We start from the raw sequence: 19,375 nt of genomic DNA, 5'->3' as shown, positions 1-19,375 counted from the left end.
CCGTTGTCTTTTTGATTAAAGACTATACTGACACAAATTCTGCCACCTAAGACATCCTGTATGTGACCTGATTGGTTTGTTCTTAATTGAAATATTTAAAAGGTAGTTTTCATTGAAATCAATGGCCAAATATTACTTACTATTGGTGGAATAATTAAATGACAGAAAAAACATTTTAGTACTTTATTGTATTGTGTAAATGGTGGGATACGAGGTACGATTTTTTTCTTTAAATAATTTCCTTGTGAAACTATTAATCCTTAGAAACAAACTTTTATGTCAGTAACGTTAATAGTTGATACACAATCGATACACAGTCATATCACGTATATGCCGTGGTCATATCAACTATGCTTTTTAGGTTACCAAACCAAAACTAAATGAGCAAATTTTTGGGAAAAATATAATGTTACCTATAGTGATCTCATTGTAATAATCCTTTGATAATAACATATAAACAGGGGTGGATATGGGAAAACGGGAAAATTCCCGGTGGGCCGGTGGAAAGATGAACCGGTGGGCCGGTCCCGATCAGAGCTCAAAAAAAGATTGGATTAGCAAAAATTAAATGGTTAATCTTCTAACTAAAGTGACGTAAGATCCTTAGTGACTCCATAACTAACTAATCAATTTGCATCAGTATAATCGTCAGTTGCTTTTAAACATAAACACCAATTTTGTAAAATAACTATTGTTAAATGTCTTTCTCTGGGACACTTATAATTTTGATAACCATCTGTTGTTTGTTCGGTTTGAAAATTTTTATTATACAAGGTGAGTCTATAAGTGCAAATATTTTCAGGGCTGGTAGATCTCAATAAAATAAATATAATATATTCTCTTTACCGAGTTTCAAATAAGTCCAATCGAGTTATTAAAGTTTGGAAATTAAAAAAAAATTGATTTATTTTTAAAAAAAATTGAGCCACCTCAATTTTTCGGTATTTGCATCTCTTTTAGTGCCGTAATATCAGAGATTAAGAAACTATACCGTGGGAAAATTTGCGGTGAACAGAAAGTTCTAAAAAGTTTTCTAAAATATACAGGAACATTTAAAAGAAAATGCTTGATTTTTAACATCTTTTTTTGCAAAAAAAACTCATAGACGTGTTCCTGGGGTCGAAATATACCACCCCTGAAAATATTTGCACGTATTTAAGACTCACCCTGTATAGTTTTACCCACTATTCTTTTATTAATAGCTAATAAATATGACTGACTGGCAGCAGAAAAAGAATGAATAGCATTAGGTAAATTTAAATAGTCTCGATCTAAATGTAGGTATACTAAGAAAACGGTAGCGTAGATTGACAACTGGGGGCCTCGGTGCAATATTTTTCGAGCTCCCCTTTGTAAAAAGGCAGACGAATTTGACACGAACTCTGCGGCTGACTGAGAAAAGATATCTATGTTTAGTTTGAATTAGAGACGGACTAAAAGCCAAGTCTGAGAACTAAAAGCCAAGTCTAAATTGTTGTTTGTTGCTAAATTGAATTTGCTAAAAATTACTGAGACAGCAGAGAAGAGTTAAATAAGGTTTAAACTAGATTAGATAATAAAATATTAATATGTCTCAAAAATCCAAATATTCTTATTTTGGACTGGTAACATAGCATTACATCAGAACACATTTATATCCACTGCCTAGGTTTTTTCGTTTGAGTCATGGCATTATCATACAAGATGCCAAATGTAGAAAAGTATAGAGGAAAAGTTTCGAGATAAGAACTATATAATAACCTAAAAAAAGCTGCAGTTTTAATGGCGACCGCGGTTCATTCAGTTAAAAGCACGTGTACACGAGGAGGCTGCTGTTGTAGCAGAAAAGAGAGAATTTCTTCTACAATGTGTAAGAAAGTATATACCCGAAAAGCTAAAAGTAATGTATTTCACAGAGGATTGGGTCAGCTGAACTGAATGAATCAAGAAGTCTTAAAGTTTCTCAAAATCGTAGCCTATTCAAGATCAAATTAGCGTTATCGATAATCGAACTAAAGCAGTAGAACCCTGTAAAACTGAGCCATTTTGTAGTAAAAATTCAGATCTCCGACCCAATATTGGTCTTTACGAAAATTTTGATGAAGACAATTTAATTTTTTTTTAAACCGGAGGCAAAAGAGCTTTTTTTAAAAAAACACCCTTACTTGTATATTAATAAATAAAATATGTTTCTTTGTTACGGTCATTTTGTTTTTGTGGATTTGGGCCGGTTAGGCCTGTTTTTCCCAGGCCGGTTTCCACTTCCTCATCCACCCCTGCATATAAATAACATACAACCCTATAATAACCCTTTGATTCTGTAATTTAAACAATAATGTGTGAGTTGTATTATGTATGTGTACTAAATTATTTAGATTTGACCATAGCAGTTGTACTGCTTTTAAATTTGATGTAACAAAATTCTCTCTCTAACTAAATTCTGTCTAGAAATCAGTTTAAAATAGAACCTAAACAAACAGTTGCACAGAACTGCCCTTTTTAAAATAATTGAATAAAGTATGACGTCGATCCGTCTCTCCAAGATGGATCGTCCACTATTCTTGCTCGGCACAGTGGACAGGTTTGTTCCCTGTCGAACCAAGTGGACACGCAGCTTTCGCAGAAAATATGGCGACACTGTAGCAATACTGGAGTGTCGTAGATGTCGTGGCAGATCGGGCAATGGTCACCGGCTGTTTGGATTTGCTCTTTGCTTGGCGAGGTTCCCAGGGACTGGAAAATCAAAGGAAACATACTCACTTTCTTGGAAAATAACTTAATATGCTTAAATGGCGTAATATAAAAACATAGAGTATGATTATACAGGGTGGTGCACCTTATTCGCCTCGGTTGTCACTAGAAAATTGCCATGGCTGCACCAGCCATCTTGATTACAATTTTATTGACAAATAGTTTTTTATCCAAAATCGGAGCCAGATAAGTATAGAAAACCCTAACATAGCTTGAAAGAGCATTTAAATCTGCTTCGACTTATTTAAAAAATGCATAGTGTTACATTTGAAATAATGAAGTTTTTATGTAAAATAAATACTTAAAATAGATCAGCAATTTTTGATACCCCTGTATACATTTAATTAAGCAATAAAATTTTTTAGTAAAGCTTATTCTCTGGCTTCAAGGTCAGCACAAGAATTAACTCTGAAAAGTAATGTACAGAGTGTTGACAAAGCTTTTAAACATATTAAACCTTTATAATAAATGCCTTATTTTATGTCCAAGAATCCAAAAATGAAATAAAATACCGGGTGTTCCATAAGAAAACATATAACTTTGGTATGGATCTTACTTCTGACACACCCTGTACATTTTAAAATAATTATAAATTATGCACATTGTCTTCCCACATATACCCATAAAATATTTTGTTTCTACATCTTTCCGTTTTCGTATAATCAACCGAGACGAATGAGGTGCGCCACCCTGTATATAGTACAAGACGCAAAACCGACCGCAAAAGTCTTGTAATCAATTTTTTTTAAATTTTTATTGAAGCGTTCTGTCTTAATTTGTTAGTCTGTTAACTGAATTAATCTGTGACAGTATACTCTGTTTTTTTTTTCTCAGGTAAGATTTCGACAGACGATGACAGAAGAAAAGCAGATGACGTCAAATATCAATCTATATATAACTAAAAAAAGTTTCTAATAATTTTTAAGTTAACTATGGATGAGTTTAATTATAAATCCGTCATGCGTCATCTCTTGTTGTTTTTAACCAGTTTTATTGGCTTATTTCAAAAATGACAGATCGTATTTCAATTTTATTGGTTTGACGGAACGATAAACGACAAACGGACGCCGATGCGTATATGGATGCGTATGAACTCGCCTTTAGATTTTTGACGTTTGTCAAAGTCTTGCCAAATTATAGGTTAGAATTTTGTGTCAACTGTCAACTTTTAGTCAAATACTGCGTTTTGGAAGATGATGCATTTTGATTCGTGTTATTACGTGTGTTTTGTGTCTTTTGAAATCAAGTGGAGGAAAAATCGAGTGAAAATTAACTGTAGACCCAGAGCACAGTTTATGGTTAATACTCGCTGCCCAGGCAGAAAGTCTTATACACCAATAAAGTTACCATCAATAAAGTTCGTATACCATCTCGTCGTAGATAAGTGCATCTCGAATATGGTAGAAGGACCATACTAAACACATATTAAAAACTGGAGTAGCTATATCGACATCACACGATAGGTAAATAATGGATTTTAGTACTGCAGAGAAAAATAATGCCAAAAGGTACCTACTGGTTTAAAAAAATTAAGATTAAAGTTAATTAATTAACCTTTAAGATATAAAATTTGGTAAATGTTATTATTAATAAAATAGTTTGTTTTATTTATGTTGTTTTATTTATTCCTGCGGAATATTACAAGTTTGTATTTGTACATAAGTTATATTGATAAATATAATCATAAATGCCGGAAGTTTCATAAAGCTTGAAAGTAAGAAATAGTTCTTTTTTATATTTTTTTTTGTGTGGTGTCTTGTTCTTGTTTGTTTTGTATTAACACATACCGTTTGTTATTAAATAAAATAACTCGATTACATTTTTTAGTTTTTTTCACAATATTTTGAAGTAATCACTTGTCCTTGTCAGTCAAATTTTAAATATATTAATTTCCTGCTATGCGTTCCAGTGTACCAACTTATTTCTTTGTAAAATAAAATAAACTACTTTGAAATTAAAATGGCAGACACATCTATCACTGTCAAGGATCTTCTCATTGGACAGACTATAGCGGTCGTTGTCTGTCATTTTAATTCAAATGTTGGTATATTTCCTTTTTTTGGCACTTGGGAAGTGATCTGCCCAAAAAATATGTACTCTCTCATTGGAGACAGAAAATACATTGTGCCCTAAAGCTGTGATCCAGAAATTGGCTAAATTCCTTAGTGTAATATTCATTTAAATGTTGCATTTTTTCGCCTATAACACGCTGCAAATTATTATATTACTCTTTGGTATCAATTTACCATTTATTATTAGTACTTTTCATAGTTACTTCTTATAATAAAGGCCAAAACATTATTTTCTCAAAATTGTTTTATAACTTTTAGTAGAAGGTTTTAGCACAACGTTTTATTTATTGTTAAAGTTTGTTCAGTAAAAGAGGCGATTTCGACAAACAAAATCCAAAAGTTGACACATTTATTCAATTTACTTTTGTATTAAAATGATAGACAACAAATGTCATAATGATTTATTCTATTATCGTTTTTTCGACTCCTTTTGATCACTTTGTATACTCCTGCATTAGGAAGCGGTTAAAAGTTTTTTTTTAAACCAACAAAAATATAAACTGACGTCCTGAAGTCAAAACAATACTAGGTGTTTACTATAATTCGCCTATATCTGTTATAAATATCGTGATGGTAAATTGTACACGATGTTCAAAACTTATTTTATCGCAGTTGTTAAAATGTTCTATTAAAACCCACTGCCTTATTTTATTACTTTACTATTACAGGCAGAAATAAAAAATTTAACACTTTTTACCGGTTTCGCAGATAGTCTGCATCATATTATTATAGTACGTCTCTTTCATAGCAAAATTTACGACAAAAATCATTAGGTGTTAACTCAATATACTTCATAATTGGTAAATTTAAAAAAATATATTTATTATAGTATACAGGATGTCCCAATATTCCGTGGACATAGAACTACTACGTATTTTTGGAATAAAAATAAGTCCATTGGACACAATTTATCTATATACAAGAGTGCTTCGTTTGTCCGTTAGAGGGCATCAAACTTTAAAAAATAAATACATTTTTGAAAATATTTTAGCCGATATTCCGATTTGAATGAGATTTGTGCATATGTTTTGATACCTCTTTAAGATTTGACTTTCACAAAACACAAGAAAAAGTATGAGAAGGATAAAAACTACACCCACCCTTACATAAATTTTAGTAGAAATATTTTCCAACTCTACCGTCGACTAATTTTTGTATTGTAAAATGGTCCTAATATTTACTATATTTTTTGTTTCTTGTAAAAAACGCTACATTTCATAGTTTTGAAAAAAAAATTGGAGAATTTTTTTTTACAAAGCAAACTTATAAGATTATTCAGAACAGAGAGTTCCAATATTCCGTGGACATAGAACAACTAGGTATTTCTTGAATCATAATAAGTCAATTGCACACAATTTACCTCTATACAAAAGTGCTTCGTTTGTCCATCAATCAAAAATAAACCTGAATAATAATTAGGTACTGTAAAATTTAGTTATTTTTTTATCGACATATTTTGTCGACAAACTACTATTTTCATATCGACATTTTTGTAGACAAACTACTATTTCGACAACTAGATTATTATTAACGCATAATAGATTTTATGCGCCTATACAGGGTGTTACAAATTCGAGGTACGAGCATTGGTAACTCAGTAACCATAATAGATACGAACATGGTTAAATTGGGGCAAAGTTGCGCTTTGGGATGTTCTCCAAGATGCCATCAAATTTTTTTTTTTAATTTCAAGGATTGCTGAGTTTTTTGGAAAAAACGGATATTTTTCAAAATCAATTTTATTTTTTCCTGTCGATACTTTTTAGAAAATCAAAAAACTAATTGCACATTCTCTTAGTCACTTTATTAGGGCTATTTGATAGTATTTTTAGATTTTCAAATCAGCTGATAATTTGTGAGATACAGAGGCCAAATTATTTTTTTTAAATACGGACTTAAATACATTTTTTATTTCAGATTTTGAAAGAACTCACTCTCCTGAGTACAATGATATGCCACCCTTAATATTTTTTTTGTTTTGGAAATTTGGACACAATTTATTTAAACTAATTTCAAGTCCGGCTCTGTTTTTTTTTAATATTTAATATATTCATCGTTACAATATTGATAAGCTTTAAAACTTAACAGTGACGTGGGTTGAATACGGAAAATCAAACGCAATAAAATAATATAAAATAACATAAATAAAATGTAATACAAACAATCAAATCATTTCCCCGGAAGATGGATTGCAAATGGTAGAGCAGTATAATGGTCAGCGAGGTACCTGGACCGTCTGATGACGTCAAGTAATTCGACAGGTCCAAATTTTACAAAAAAGTGAAATCAACACATCTCGGCAGTTACAATAAAGAGTACAAAATGCATTCAAAAGTATAAAGAAGAAGATCTATTCAAAAGCTATAAATAAAATTGAACGAAAAATAAATTTGTGCAATAGGGAGGGCGGTAACCCTTTCGAACATGTAGACTATGTAAAGTATTAGAAACTAGTTTGTAGAAGTTAATTTATTCATAATAACAACGATTTTATTATACAAATTATTAGATCGTACACTAAGAATTTCAAATTCAAAATAAGAAAACTTAAAAATAATATCTTTAAATTGCTGATCTGGATATTATTTATTTGAATCTTTCAATTGGCTCAATTTTCCTTATTCAATGTTAATTAACACTGATCAATATTGTTGCAATGAATATAATCAGATTAAATAATTTAAAAAAACAGAGTCGGACTTTTTTTTAAATAATAATTAAATAGTTTTGTTGCCGTTAAGGCACCCAAAACAAAAAAAAAGTATAAAGTGTGGCATATCATTGTACTCAGGAGACAGAGTTCTTTCAAAATCTGAAATAAAAAATGAAGGTCCGTATTTAAAAAAATCAAGTTGGCCCCTGTAAAATCTAAAAATACTATCAGATAGCCCTAATAAAGTGGCTATGAGAATCTGAAATTAGTTTTTTGATTTTCTAAAAAGTAACGACAGGAAAAAATAAAATTAGTTTTCAAAAAAATCCGTTTTTTCTAAAAAACTCAGCAATCCTTGAAATTTTTAAAACTTTTTTGATGGCATCTTGGTGAACAGCCCAAGGCGCAACTTTGCTCCAATTTAACCATCTTTGTATCTATTACGGTTTCCGAGATATCAATGCTCGTACCGCGAATTTGTAGCACCCTGTATAGCTTGATGTGAGAAGAAACATTTTTTGGAAGTCATAACATTCAAAAATATTTTTTCCTCAAAAAGTATAAACAATGTCGTTTTTTTACAAGAGACAAAAAATGTAGTAAATACTAGAAGGACCATTTTATAAAAAAAATTGGTTGTTGGTGGGGTTGGAAAATATTCATACTAAAATGTATGTAGAGGTGAGGCTAGTATTCACCCTTCCTGTACTTTTTCTTAATTTTTGTGAATGTTAAATGATAAAGCATTTAGCAAAACATAGACACCCAAAGAGACCGTCTAGAGGTAAATTGTGTTCAATATACTTATTTTGATTCCATAAATACGTAGTAGCTCTACGTCCACGGAATATGGGACACCCTGTGTAATTATAGACCTAATATAATTCGAAACCATCCTGTATGGTAAAATATATATTTTTATAAATCATTATGGAATATTGACATTGTAAATTGTAACTTACCACTGACTGAAGTAATTTGAAAAATGCAGTTTTCAGAAGTTTCACTTTAAACATCAAGTCTGATCCTTTAGAAATCATGTAAAAGGCAGAGAGAAAAACTGCAACAATTTTCTCTGGTCCTTGATAGGATTCCAGTAGGTAGTACAGCCAAGGCTGAATTGTTGCAATACTTCTATACAGTTGGGAAACGGCTTCAATAAATAAATATATTTTCCCCTAAAATCATTTATAAGCTGTATAAAAATGGATTGAAATTATTTAATTCATTCTTACCCGTTTTTTAAACTCAACAACTTTTCCTGGCATCATGGTAAGCATAATCTTTATCATTACTGTGAAAAGTTTTAGGGTGAAGTCTAAAAATTTATAAATATTTTTTACTAAAGTTTTAATTTCCAGTATAAAATGTAAATAACAACCTGTTATAGTGACAATCCATAATAAATTCAGTACTGTAAGTGGATGATTGAAAGTTCTAATCAAAACCAAATTTAAAACAATATTAAAATTGTGTAAATCATCTGCAAATAGGTAATGAATGGAAATAATACAAACAAATATGTAGCATAGTTCAATGGCCAAAGTCCAAATACTGCGCCGAGCCCTTTTTAGTGCCTCATGTTTAACTGTTGTGTTAGCATGGGAAAAAGTACCAAACAGTATGATAAGAATAAATATGCCTTCGTGAAAATCATAGACAGCTTTGGCAAGAAGTATCAGGATGAAAGGAACATACTTCAGTATAACCTTAAAACGTTCATGCGATAATGAGCTCACATTAAACTATAAATTGTAAATATTACTTGTAATGCCTGTTGTGCTTCGACGGGATTAAAATTCACCCTCTCTGTGGGATTTTCAGGTAAGTCGACATTATGCTGGGGCACATTATTAACAAACACATTGACTACATTTTCATTTGGTTGATGCTGATCTCCTTGATTATTATTACTGGTATTTCCTTGAATGTTTCCTTCATTACCAACACCTTCCAGATTTATAGTGATGTAACTTAAGGTGGGTTGCTGAGGAAGTTCTTGATTGGCGTTCGAGTTATTGACATTGTCCTCAGACTGAGAAGATCTTGATAACAACTCACTTAGATTTAAAGCATTATTTCTTACACTTAGTCGAGCAGTTTCCACCTGTTGTTCAATTTGACGTAAAGCATTGTTGAAACTAAAGTTATAAATATTTTAATAATATGGCCATAATTTAATGAACATTTTAGTCACAAACCTGTCCCTAAAATTATGTGCCCCTTCAATTGTTCTTCTTTGGAAGCTAATTGGCGAAGACATCATTGGTAAGGTGCCACTTGAATGTGACATTAATAAACCGTGTCTAGGTTGCGGAAATGTAAAATCAGCGGACTGACTTCTTTGAAATGGAGCATTACTGTTTTGAGTATTACCACTCCCACTCATAGTACCTAATACTTAAATCTAAAACTAATTGTCATTATTATATTATAATTTCAGTATTAATATTTACCTTATTGACTTTTTTTATTTTTGATTAAAATCAGCAGCTTTCAAATGAACTCTATTATTTGCAAAAATCTAATTAATAAAAAGTATCTTTACACTTCTTAGCCTACAATTACTACTACTTTTCTTATTTCATTTGCATTATGTATACGTATATGTAACAATTATGTTTGTTACGTACTATCAGCAGAGCTATCAGCTTTTTGTTTGTAAATTGTTCTAGTTATCTTCTTCCCTGTTATTATTTATTTTCCATTTAACATAATTTACCAACTATTAAAATCGATAAGAATGTCGGTCTGTCAGTAGTGTCAGTCAAAAACAGCTGATGAATATATAAACATCCAAACCCAAATATACGATAGGCAACCAAATAATTATATGAAGAACTGAGTGTACTGTGAGTTGCATAACCGTGATCGCCTCTTTGAATCATCCTTATTTTCTTATAACCAGCCGCAGTATTAATATAGAAATAATAATAATAATATCAATAATATACACAAACACATTGTGAAATAACACACAACAAACCGGACATACTTCTTATTGATAAAAAACAAAAAATAGCACAAATGATAGATATAGCTGTACCACTTGATGATAATCTGGGAAAAGCATATGCAGAAAAAATTAATAAGTATCAAGACCTAAGCTACGAATTAAAACGCATGTACAAACTGAAGAAAGTTCAAATATTACCGTTCATCATATCGTGCAACGGACTCATTGAAAGGAGATTTATGAACAACTTACAAACACTAAATCTAAAGAACTCATTAGCAGGAATTGCACAAAAGGCAGCTATTCTGGGCACCTGTCATATAATTACAAGATATTTAGTAAAGGCTGAGTAAAGGATTAATAATCTTGATCGATAAAACCCGGTTATACTCCTTAATACCAACCGCACAAAGCGAGAGATTAAAAAAATCAATAATAGATGTTTTTTTTCTTACATTTGCTTTTAATAAACCTGATGGCCTTAAATCTAATACTGATGGATTCATACTGGTACCAGCGGTACCTACATTATCGTATGACATTTGAAGAATATTGTGGTAAAATTTTCATGGAGAAATATTGCAAAATACGGCAATGGCAGCAATTATTTTGGAGCGTCTCGGAAAATTTGCGGTGCCCCCCATAACTCGGTGCTGGATCATCTGAAATCAAAAAAACAAAAATACATATATCGTTAATCATTAGATAATCGCTTTGCCCAGGTAACGCTGGGGGGGGGCTTTAGATTTTTTTTTCTCTAATCTACATAATGTATATAAAATGCTAATATTTATCTGTGTCGTCTCAACTGAAGTAACGACTTGCTCTAGAAAGTTGCTTTTTTTTACTAAAAGATAGCTAATTGGTTCTTCTAAAAACTGTCGTTGCCGGATTTTTTGTTTTTCATTTAATTAGTATTTTTTTTCTGATGTCGTGGCGGATGCGCCAGGCTTCAACTAGTTTGTTAATAATTTTTATTTTACAATATCAATTTAACCGATTTTTACCTTCAAAGTGATCCCAAAAAGTGAAAAATTGAAATTCCTACCCCCCCCCCAGCGTTACCTGGGCAAAGCGATTATCTAATGATATAATTTTGTTTTTTTAATTTTTTGATTTCAGATGATCCAGCACCGAGTTATGAGGGGCATCGCAATTAAACTTTTTTCCGACACTAGAATAATTGGTGCCATTGCCGTATTTTGTAATTTGTAAATTTCCGGTGAAACCGGAAGTGACCGAAGGCCATTAAATATGTCAATCAATCCTAATTTATGTCATATACTAACATACCAAATCTCATTGTTTTATCTGGAAAAATTAAAAAATTATAGGGGTAAGCCACTTTTGAGACGCACCCGGTATAATAATAAATTGCTGTGCCTATGGGAATTTTTCATTTGACGCTTAAGTTAATGTAAAATTTACTAAATTATTTTTTTCAAGTTTGATCGGTGGTGAACTACTCCACTGTGTTTTTACCTTTAGACAAAGATTTTCCTAGATATTTTTTTAAGGCTTTGCGTCAGCATATCTTTATCATTTCATCACTCCCTGGTATCTCCACTGTATAAAAGCTACCCGTATTGGCGAAACGTGGACCTCTTCCACTATAAAGAACAGAGGTGGCGCCCGAGAGATTTAAATTTACTACTGTACGCCAGTAAGGCTATTTATTTTTCACTGAACCAAAGAAAAATAAACTGAGACTCTTACAGCCCCGTTTTCAGAACTTCGTATTTGTCGAGCGACACGTCGAAAAAACCAATATGATTTGCACAAAATTCAAAATTGACAGCTGTTTGAAATTTTGTACAAATCTGATTGGTTCATGTTAATAAAATTATCGAAAAAATGTTAACGCGTAAAGGAGGGCGTAATTAGGGCGTTGTTGGGTGCAATAACATTCAATAACTCAACTTTTCCGGATATTAAACTCTCCCGAAACAACATGTTATAGCTTCACAGCAATCACAGTTTCTCACACCGATTTGATGAAGAGCAAAAATGGATTCAAGCAGTTTGACGAAAAAAGTAAGTAAACAAAGTGCTTGCATTACATATTCAAAAAATTAAATTGGAATATACTATGAGAGAATCAAATATAATTTGCAATATTAATCTGTGATATTAATGGTATACTTTTTTTAATCAACTAGTGCTTATTTTTTATGAACATCTAAAATTATAATTTTTATTTGTATATTTCTTTTTAAATTCCTTATCCAATCCTATAGCGTCCATTTAAAAATATATAACTTTAGTTTCAAATTATGATTGAGTCCCTTTGTATATTGACAATATGCGCATACGGCATATTTGACAAAAATTATAGAAGTGAACGTTTCAAACCAAAAGCCTGATACGGAGCTTCTTTGAAGCGCTGCACAGTGATGCAGAAGTTCCCAATAGCGGCAAAAAATCAAAATATCACAAGTATTTTTTTAATTATAATTTCACTCGAATACTTTCTAATAGTCGCTATTTTCAGTATCGTGAAGAATTTTGAATAAAAAAGGGCCCATTATTAATCCCTGATAAGAAATGTTAGAGCTTATGAGATTATTTCTCTCTTCAGTCCTTCACTCTACGTGAGAGTATGGAGACATCATGTGTTGATTCCCCTCACGTCCTTCTATAAGATTATTAGCCGAAGCTAAAATATTTTGATTAAATAAAATTAGTGCGTTTAACGTTGGTGATAAATTAGCTAAAAACTGATGGTACTCTGAGAAAGTACAATGTTTTCAGCTGTTTTCCCTCATAGTAATTCTAGTTTTGACTTCCCTGGTATCACGAAAAAATTCAATAAAGACCTTGATGTAATTAAGAACTGCTTAATCTAAAATCACATTTTAGGTAAGCTAATACAAAATGCTCCAAAAAATATGATGTAGGTTACAATTATTAGCCTTTTTTCTTCATAAATGCGAAGTTTCATGACCAACATTTTCCCACAAATACCCTTTATGTTGCCTAATTTTAAAGTATTAAGTGTATTAATTACTAAGTTAAGTAATATTTTTACCACAGGTAATTACATATATTACTAAATTATAGAACATTTAAAAATATAACCAAAATTAAATGGCTTTTAGATGTCTTGGTGTTACTTTCATTAATAGATCACTACATAAAATATACAGATGTAGGTATTTAGTTTTTTTTCTTTTTTTTTTCTCGTGGATATGAATATAAAAAATTGGCGCCGGGAGGCACGTATAGCCGCCCATACTAAAATATGTTAATAACTCGAAAACTGCGACTTTGACTGATTTTGATGCTATCACAAATTTTGTTGCAAATATTATTCCTAATCTTAGTTTGAAAACCGCGTTTCGCTAGCTACTGTAATTTTGGAGTTACGATTTTTTAAAATTTTTAACCCCCTCCCATACCCCCTTACCAACTCCCCACCCCCACCAAAAACTAATGGCCAGATTCTCGAGTGTCACAGTATTTTTGTGCCAAATTTGGTTAAAATTGGTTCAGCGGTTTTTGAGTTATCGTGTTACAGACGGCAGACGGAGAGACGGATAGACAGACACCATGAAAATATTTTGTATTTAGGTCATTTATGACCCAAATAACTCATTTTGAGTGAAATTAAAAAAAAATTGCCGATGTTAATAGCTTACCATACCTATTGGTATGGTCGGCTAAAAATATATTTTTTAAGCTGAATTTAAGTAATACTAATAGGTAACTAGTTTTGAAAAAAGGATTAATTATATTAAAAACGAAATGCTAATTCTATTGTAAGCGGATGAAAATAAAACCCTGTATATTTATGTATTTATGTATATACACAAACTTTTTTTTTGTTTTTTTTAAACTTTACAAAGAATAGAGTATTAAATTATGCTATTAAAGACAAAATAATATAATTAATTTTTTTACAACCCATTTTTAATTTTTTACAGCCAATTTAAGTACACTCTGTATACATAATTCAATTTTCTGAATTCAAAACATCACTTATATACTTAGACAACCACATTTAACAAAAATAATTTTAAAACATGCAGTAGTAAGTTGAGAAATAATTTTTTTGCCACTTTTTTTCGGCATCACTGTACGCTAGGGTTTCCCGAACCGGAGCTGTTATCCGGAACCGGAAATTTCGGTACCGCCCTTCTTAGGAACCGGGATTTCCCGTTTTTTTCGGTACTGACTAATTTTTGTTCAATTATGGTGCAGTTTTTCAATCAGAAAGTAAGGGATGGCTTTTCAAAGTAAAATGGATGTAAATAATGAGATTTTTAATGAAAATAATATCAAATTAGTAAGTGATCAGTCATGAGAAAATTAACATGAACACAAGTAAAGAGAAAACACGTAAACATGAACACAAATGAACACAAGCGAAAAAAATGAAAACACATACTGTATACAGGGTGAGTCTTAATAAGTGCAAATATTTTCAGGGCTGGTAGATCTCGATAAAAGAAACATATTTTCTCTTTACCATTTTTCAGATAAGTCCAAAATAACCGAGTTATTTAAGTTTGAAATTAAAAAGAAAATGATTTTTTTTGAAAAAAATTTGAGAGCCACCGGATTTTTTTCTGTAATTGCATCCCTTTTAGTTCCGTAACCATAGACACTGAACCAAAAGTCGACATAAATATAATAAAAAAGTTCATTAATATAGTGAATTAAATCATTAATTTGGAGCCGATGAACGATTTCATTGACACAATGAAAAGTAATTCATTAACTCGATAACTTTAAGTTCATTAAATCAATAAACAGTGTTCATTAATTTGAAGAACACATTCATTGGTACAATGAACAGATTTCATTAATATAATGTACCTAAATCCTTATATCAATGAACCGTATCATTAATACAATGAAAATTATTTCATTGTATTAATGAACCGTTATCTTTAATAGAATGAAGTAATTTCATAACCTATTTATTAATGAACCGTATCATTAATACAATGAAGTAATTTCATAACCTATTTAGTTATACATTTAAAAGTCGACACTATTAGTAACTCTTGTATACATATAACTACATATACACTACATATACATAACTACTATACATATAACCGTATAATCGATGATGAAGATCGCTGTCATTTATATGAAATGTCATTGATAGTCATTTCTCAGCCAACTACCTGAAATAATTCTACTATAAATAGATTTCCATTTGAACAAGCCCTTACTTACGAGCACAGTGAATTTTTCCATTAGGGATTATTAATAAAAAACAAGTGCAATAAACTAATAATAATTTATTAAACGCGATATAGCAATTAAATTTTAAACCAATTAAAAATTAAAAAAATCGAATAGACGAAGAGAATAGTAATGTTATTATTAATTTTAGGGTAAATTATAATAAGAAAATTAATTTACCAGTCGATATCCTGAGGGATTTCTATAAAAAGACCAACTCTTCATTATATTAGCTGTATCCTTAGACTTGATAACGTCTAGACGAATTTGCAACAGGCTTTCCAAGTCGCATCAAGTTGGTCCGATGTTAAATTGTCGAATTTGAGGGCTTGAAGGCAGGTCTCAACATCTTCTTCCGGTTCTAAAAGACGTATATTAAAATAATTAAAATGCCAAATATTAAAAGAACATTCGAATTTACCATAATCAGTTCCATGCCTCGACTTGTTACTGTGTTTTTCTTCTTTTTGTTTTTTGTCTTCTGAAACATATTTGGAAACCGCTGTTTTAATGAATACCCACACCAGAGATCTCACACGGCGGAATTTGATTTGACAACACAACAAATTAACTACAATAAGATAGGACTTTTATTTAAAATATTTAAAATATTGAAGAGAATACTTACCGCTCTAATGAAACTAAAGCATCACTGAATAACTCAACCACACAGACGTTATTAAAGTGCCAAAGTTACCGATCAACATGGTGGACATTTAAGCCCTAATATTTTATTCATTATATTAATAACCGCGTACATTAGTATAATGTAGTGTGTTCGTTGTATTAATAACATTGTTCATTGTCACAATGTATAACTCATTAATCAATGATTTAGTACATTAATATAATGAATATGAGTTTATTAAAGTTTCAGCACTAAAATAAAGAACGCGTTCATTGGGACAATGAACGCGTTCATTATATTAATGATAATCTTACATTAATTTAATAACCAGATTTTCATTATATTGATGAAATTAGATTCATAGTATTAATAAATCGGACATCGATCTACGATTAACAAATCATTATATTAATGAAAAAAATCATTGTCCCAATGAAACAACAGTTAATAATCATTGTTCATTAATATTATGAACAATATTTTTTTCAGTGGAGTAAAGCCGTAACTATGGTAATATCAGAGATTAAGAAATTATACCGTGGGAAAATTTGCGATGAACAGGCAGTTCTAAAAAGTTTTCAAAAAATATACAGGGAAATTTAAAAGAAAAATACACGATTTTCAAGATCTTTTTTTGGAAGAAAACCTCATAGACGTGTTCTGGTGCCGAAATATACCACCCCTGAAAATATTTGCACTTATTTAAGACTCACCCTGTATATAGTAGCTTTAAAATTACATCAATCAACATCAACCAACCTCGAAACTAACTTATAGTAGGGTGCCCAGAGACTTTTACCTCGGAATTCAGTTACTGTGAATGTATAAATGTGAAACCTTCTGTATTGTGTTTTATAGATAAAACACTAAAATGTTTACCCATTTTTTTTTCGTTGCTTTTAATTTTTTATTTTAGTAATTTTAGTAAATTGTTAGTTATTTTCTTCTTAATTTTTTGATTTTTTTAATTTTTTTTCCTAAGTAAATTTTTTAAAGTATAAGCTATACATATTCTGCTTATATTCTAAACATTGAAATTTTGATTGAAATCGAATTATACAGGGTGGCGCATCATATACGACGCGGTTTTTTCAAGGAGAACGAAAGTTTGTATTGAAGTGTAATTTTGTGGGCTTATGTAAGTCAATTTAAAGCATTTTATAAAATTATACAGAGTTCTACAGGGTGTCCCCAAAAAAGTTACAAATGAAAGTTGTGTTTTTTGTAATGGAACACCCTATATATTAATTGATTTTCGGATTCTAGTAAAAAAATAAAGACGAGTTTCATTAGAAAAGTATATGACTTAAATGTATAGTTTTTGAAATACATTCACCGACCGGCACGAAAAATGGGCACCTTAAAACTTTGAGGTATTTTAAAGTTTAATATATTTTGTTCTAGTGGACCGATTTTGATGATTTTTTAAGCAGTATGTAGCCAAATTATCTGACTTTTTAGTATATCGTTCTAAATTAAAAATGAAACTTCCCATCTCTTAATTGTACGAAGAAAAACAAAATGTTGATATTTTGGTGAAAGTTTGAAACACCCTGTGGAATACGTTAAAACAACAAGAAATTTAAAAATCGATTTATCGTCTAGATACATTCTTTCCCGATAGTTTGTTTTTTGGTTCATCTTGTTAGCTTTATTTTTGTTGGATATTCGCTTTTGAAGACGACACTAACATTTTTTCATAATTTTTACATTAAAACTATTCCTTTGCTTTTAGTCCTAGTCAACAGATTTAGTAAGTTCTGGTCCCGCAGCAGAGCTTCTTAACATAAAATTTGCTTCATTTAGTTTTCTTCTTATAGTCCGTTAGTTAATATGTACGTTCCTTAGGTGCAATTTATTATAAATTTGAGAAGCTGATAAACGGCGGTTTCTTAGCTATAAACTTACAATAAATCGATCGTGTCCATTAGAAGTTCTCATACGAAGGTTGCTGGACGTCTAGGTTGACGTCCTCATGGACGTAGTTATAATTCAAAAACCACTCAGCATGCTCTATGGTATTAAGGTGTTTTTGGAACCGGAATTGTATAGCAAATTCACTGCACAGATATAAAGCATTTAATTTGAAAAACTAAAAATTAAGTATAAAAATATTTGTGAAATGTGAACTACCATTAAACACATATTTTGTAAAAGGTTTGGAGTGAAAATCTCAAATAGGAATCCTGATACAGAGCTTTTTCAGAACACGGAGCCATCTTATATGTATGCATTTGTATATGTGTGTTTATTTAAATACTAAAGTGAAAGCAACGAATTTAAATGGGTAAACTTTGTAATCAGGGGTGGATGGGCCATATGGGAAAACGGGAAAATTCCCGGTGGGCCGGTCCCGATCAGAGCTCAAAATAGATTGGATTAGCAAAAATTAAATGGTTAATCTTCTAACTAAAGTGACGTAAGATCCTTAGAGACTCCATAACTAACTAATCAATTTGCATCAGTATAATCGTCAGTTGCTTTTAAACATTAACACCAATTTGCAAAATAACTATTGTAAGATGTCTTTCTCTGAGATACATATAATTTTAATAAACATCTGTTGTTTGTTCGGTTTGAAAATTTTTATTATACAAGGTGCCTTTATAAGTGCAAATATTTTCAGGGCTGGTAGATCTCAATAAATAAAACATAATATATATTCTCTTTATCGTGTTTCAAATAAGTCCAACCGAGTTATTAAAGTCCAAAATAAAAAAAAAATATTTTTAAAAAAATTTGAACCACCTCAATTTTTCGGTATTGCTCTCTATTAATATGTGCTCTTTTCGTGCCGTAATATCAGAGATTAAGAAACTATACCGTGGGAAAATTTGCGGTGAACAGGAAGTTCTAAAAAGTTTTCTAAAATATACAGGAAAATTTCAAAGAAAATGCTTGATTTTTAGCATCTTTTTTTGCAAAAGAAATCTCATAGAGGTGTTCTCAGGGTCAAAATATACCACCCCTAAAAATATTTGCACTTATTTAAAACTTACCCTGTATAGTTTTACCAGTATTCTTTTATTAATAACTAATAAATATGACTGGCCACAGAAAAAGGAATGAATAGCATTAGGTAAATTTAAATAGTCTCGATCTAAATGTATACTAAGAATACGGTAACGTAGATTGACAAC

The 19,375-nt window shown here is 30.8% G+C and overlaps 1 protein-coding gene across 4 annotated transcripts; it reads right to left on the bottom strand.

Annotated features, from left to right (window-relative positions):
* Window positions 1–1,855: 1,855 nt before the first annotated feature.
* Window positions 1,856–10,229, bottom strand: LOC115880526 (RING finger and transmembrane domain-containing protein 2-like). 4 transcript variants are annotated; one of them, XM_030897744.1, is made up of 7 exons: window positions 9,912–10,229; window positions 9,657–9,868; window positions 9,221–9,596; window positions 8,837–9,164; window positions 8,691–8,773; window positions 8,418–8,633; window positions 1,856–2,712 (listed from the first exon to the last, which is right to left on the bottom strand). In XM_030897744.1, the coding sequence occupies exons 2-7, from the start codon at window positions 9,842–9,844 to the stop codon at window positions 2,479–2,481; spliced, it is 1,425 nt and encodes a 474-aa protein (XP_030753604.1). In that variant the 5' UTR covers window positions 9,845–9,868; window positions 9,912–10,229; the 3' UTR covers window positions 1,856–2,478. The 4 variants fall into 4 exon arrangements, with proteins under 4 accessions (XP_030753604.1, XP_030753605.1, XP_030753606.1 ...); XM_030897745.1 differs by having other exon boundaries at window positions 9,921–10,229; XM_030897746.1 differs by having other exon boundaries at window positions 9,657–9,862; window positions 9,921–10,229.
* Between the last annotated feature and the right edge of the window lie 9,146 nt (window positions 10,230–19,375).

This window comes from Sitophilus oryzae, unplaced genomic scaffold, assembly GCF_002938485.1.
Source record: "Sitophilus oryzae breed Bouriz unplaced genomic scaffold, Soryzae_2.0 scaffold_1625_pilon_pilon, whole genome shotgun sequence".
Classification (NCBI taxonomy): Eukaryota; Metazoa; Arthropoda; class Insecta; order Coleoptera; family Curculionidae; genus Sitophilus; species Sitophilus oryzae.
This window is presented reverse-complemented; position numbering and strand designations above follow the sequence as displayed.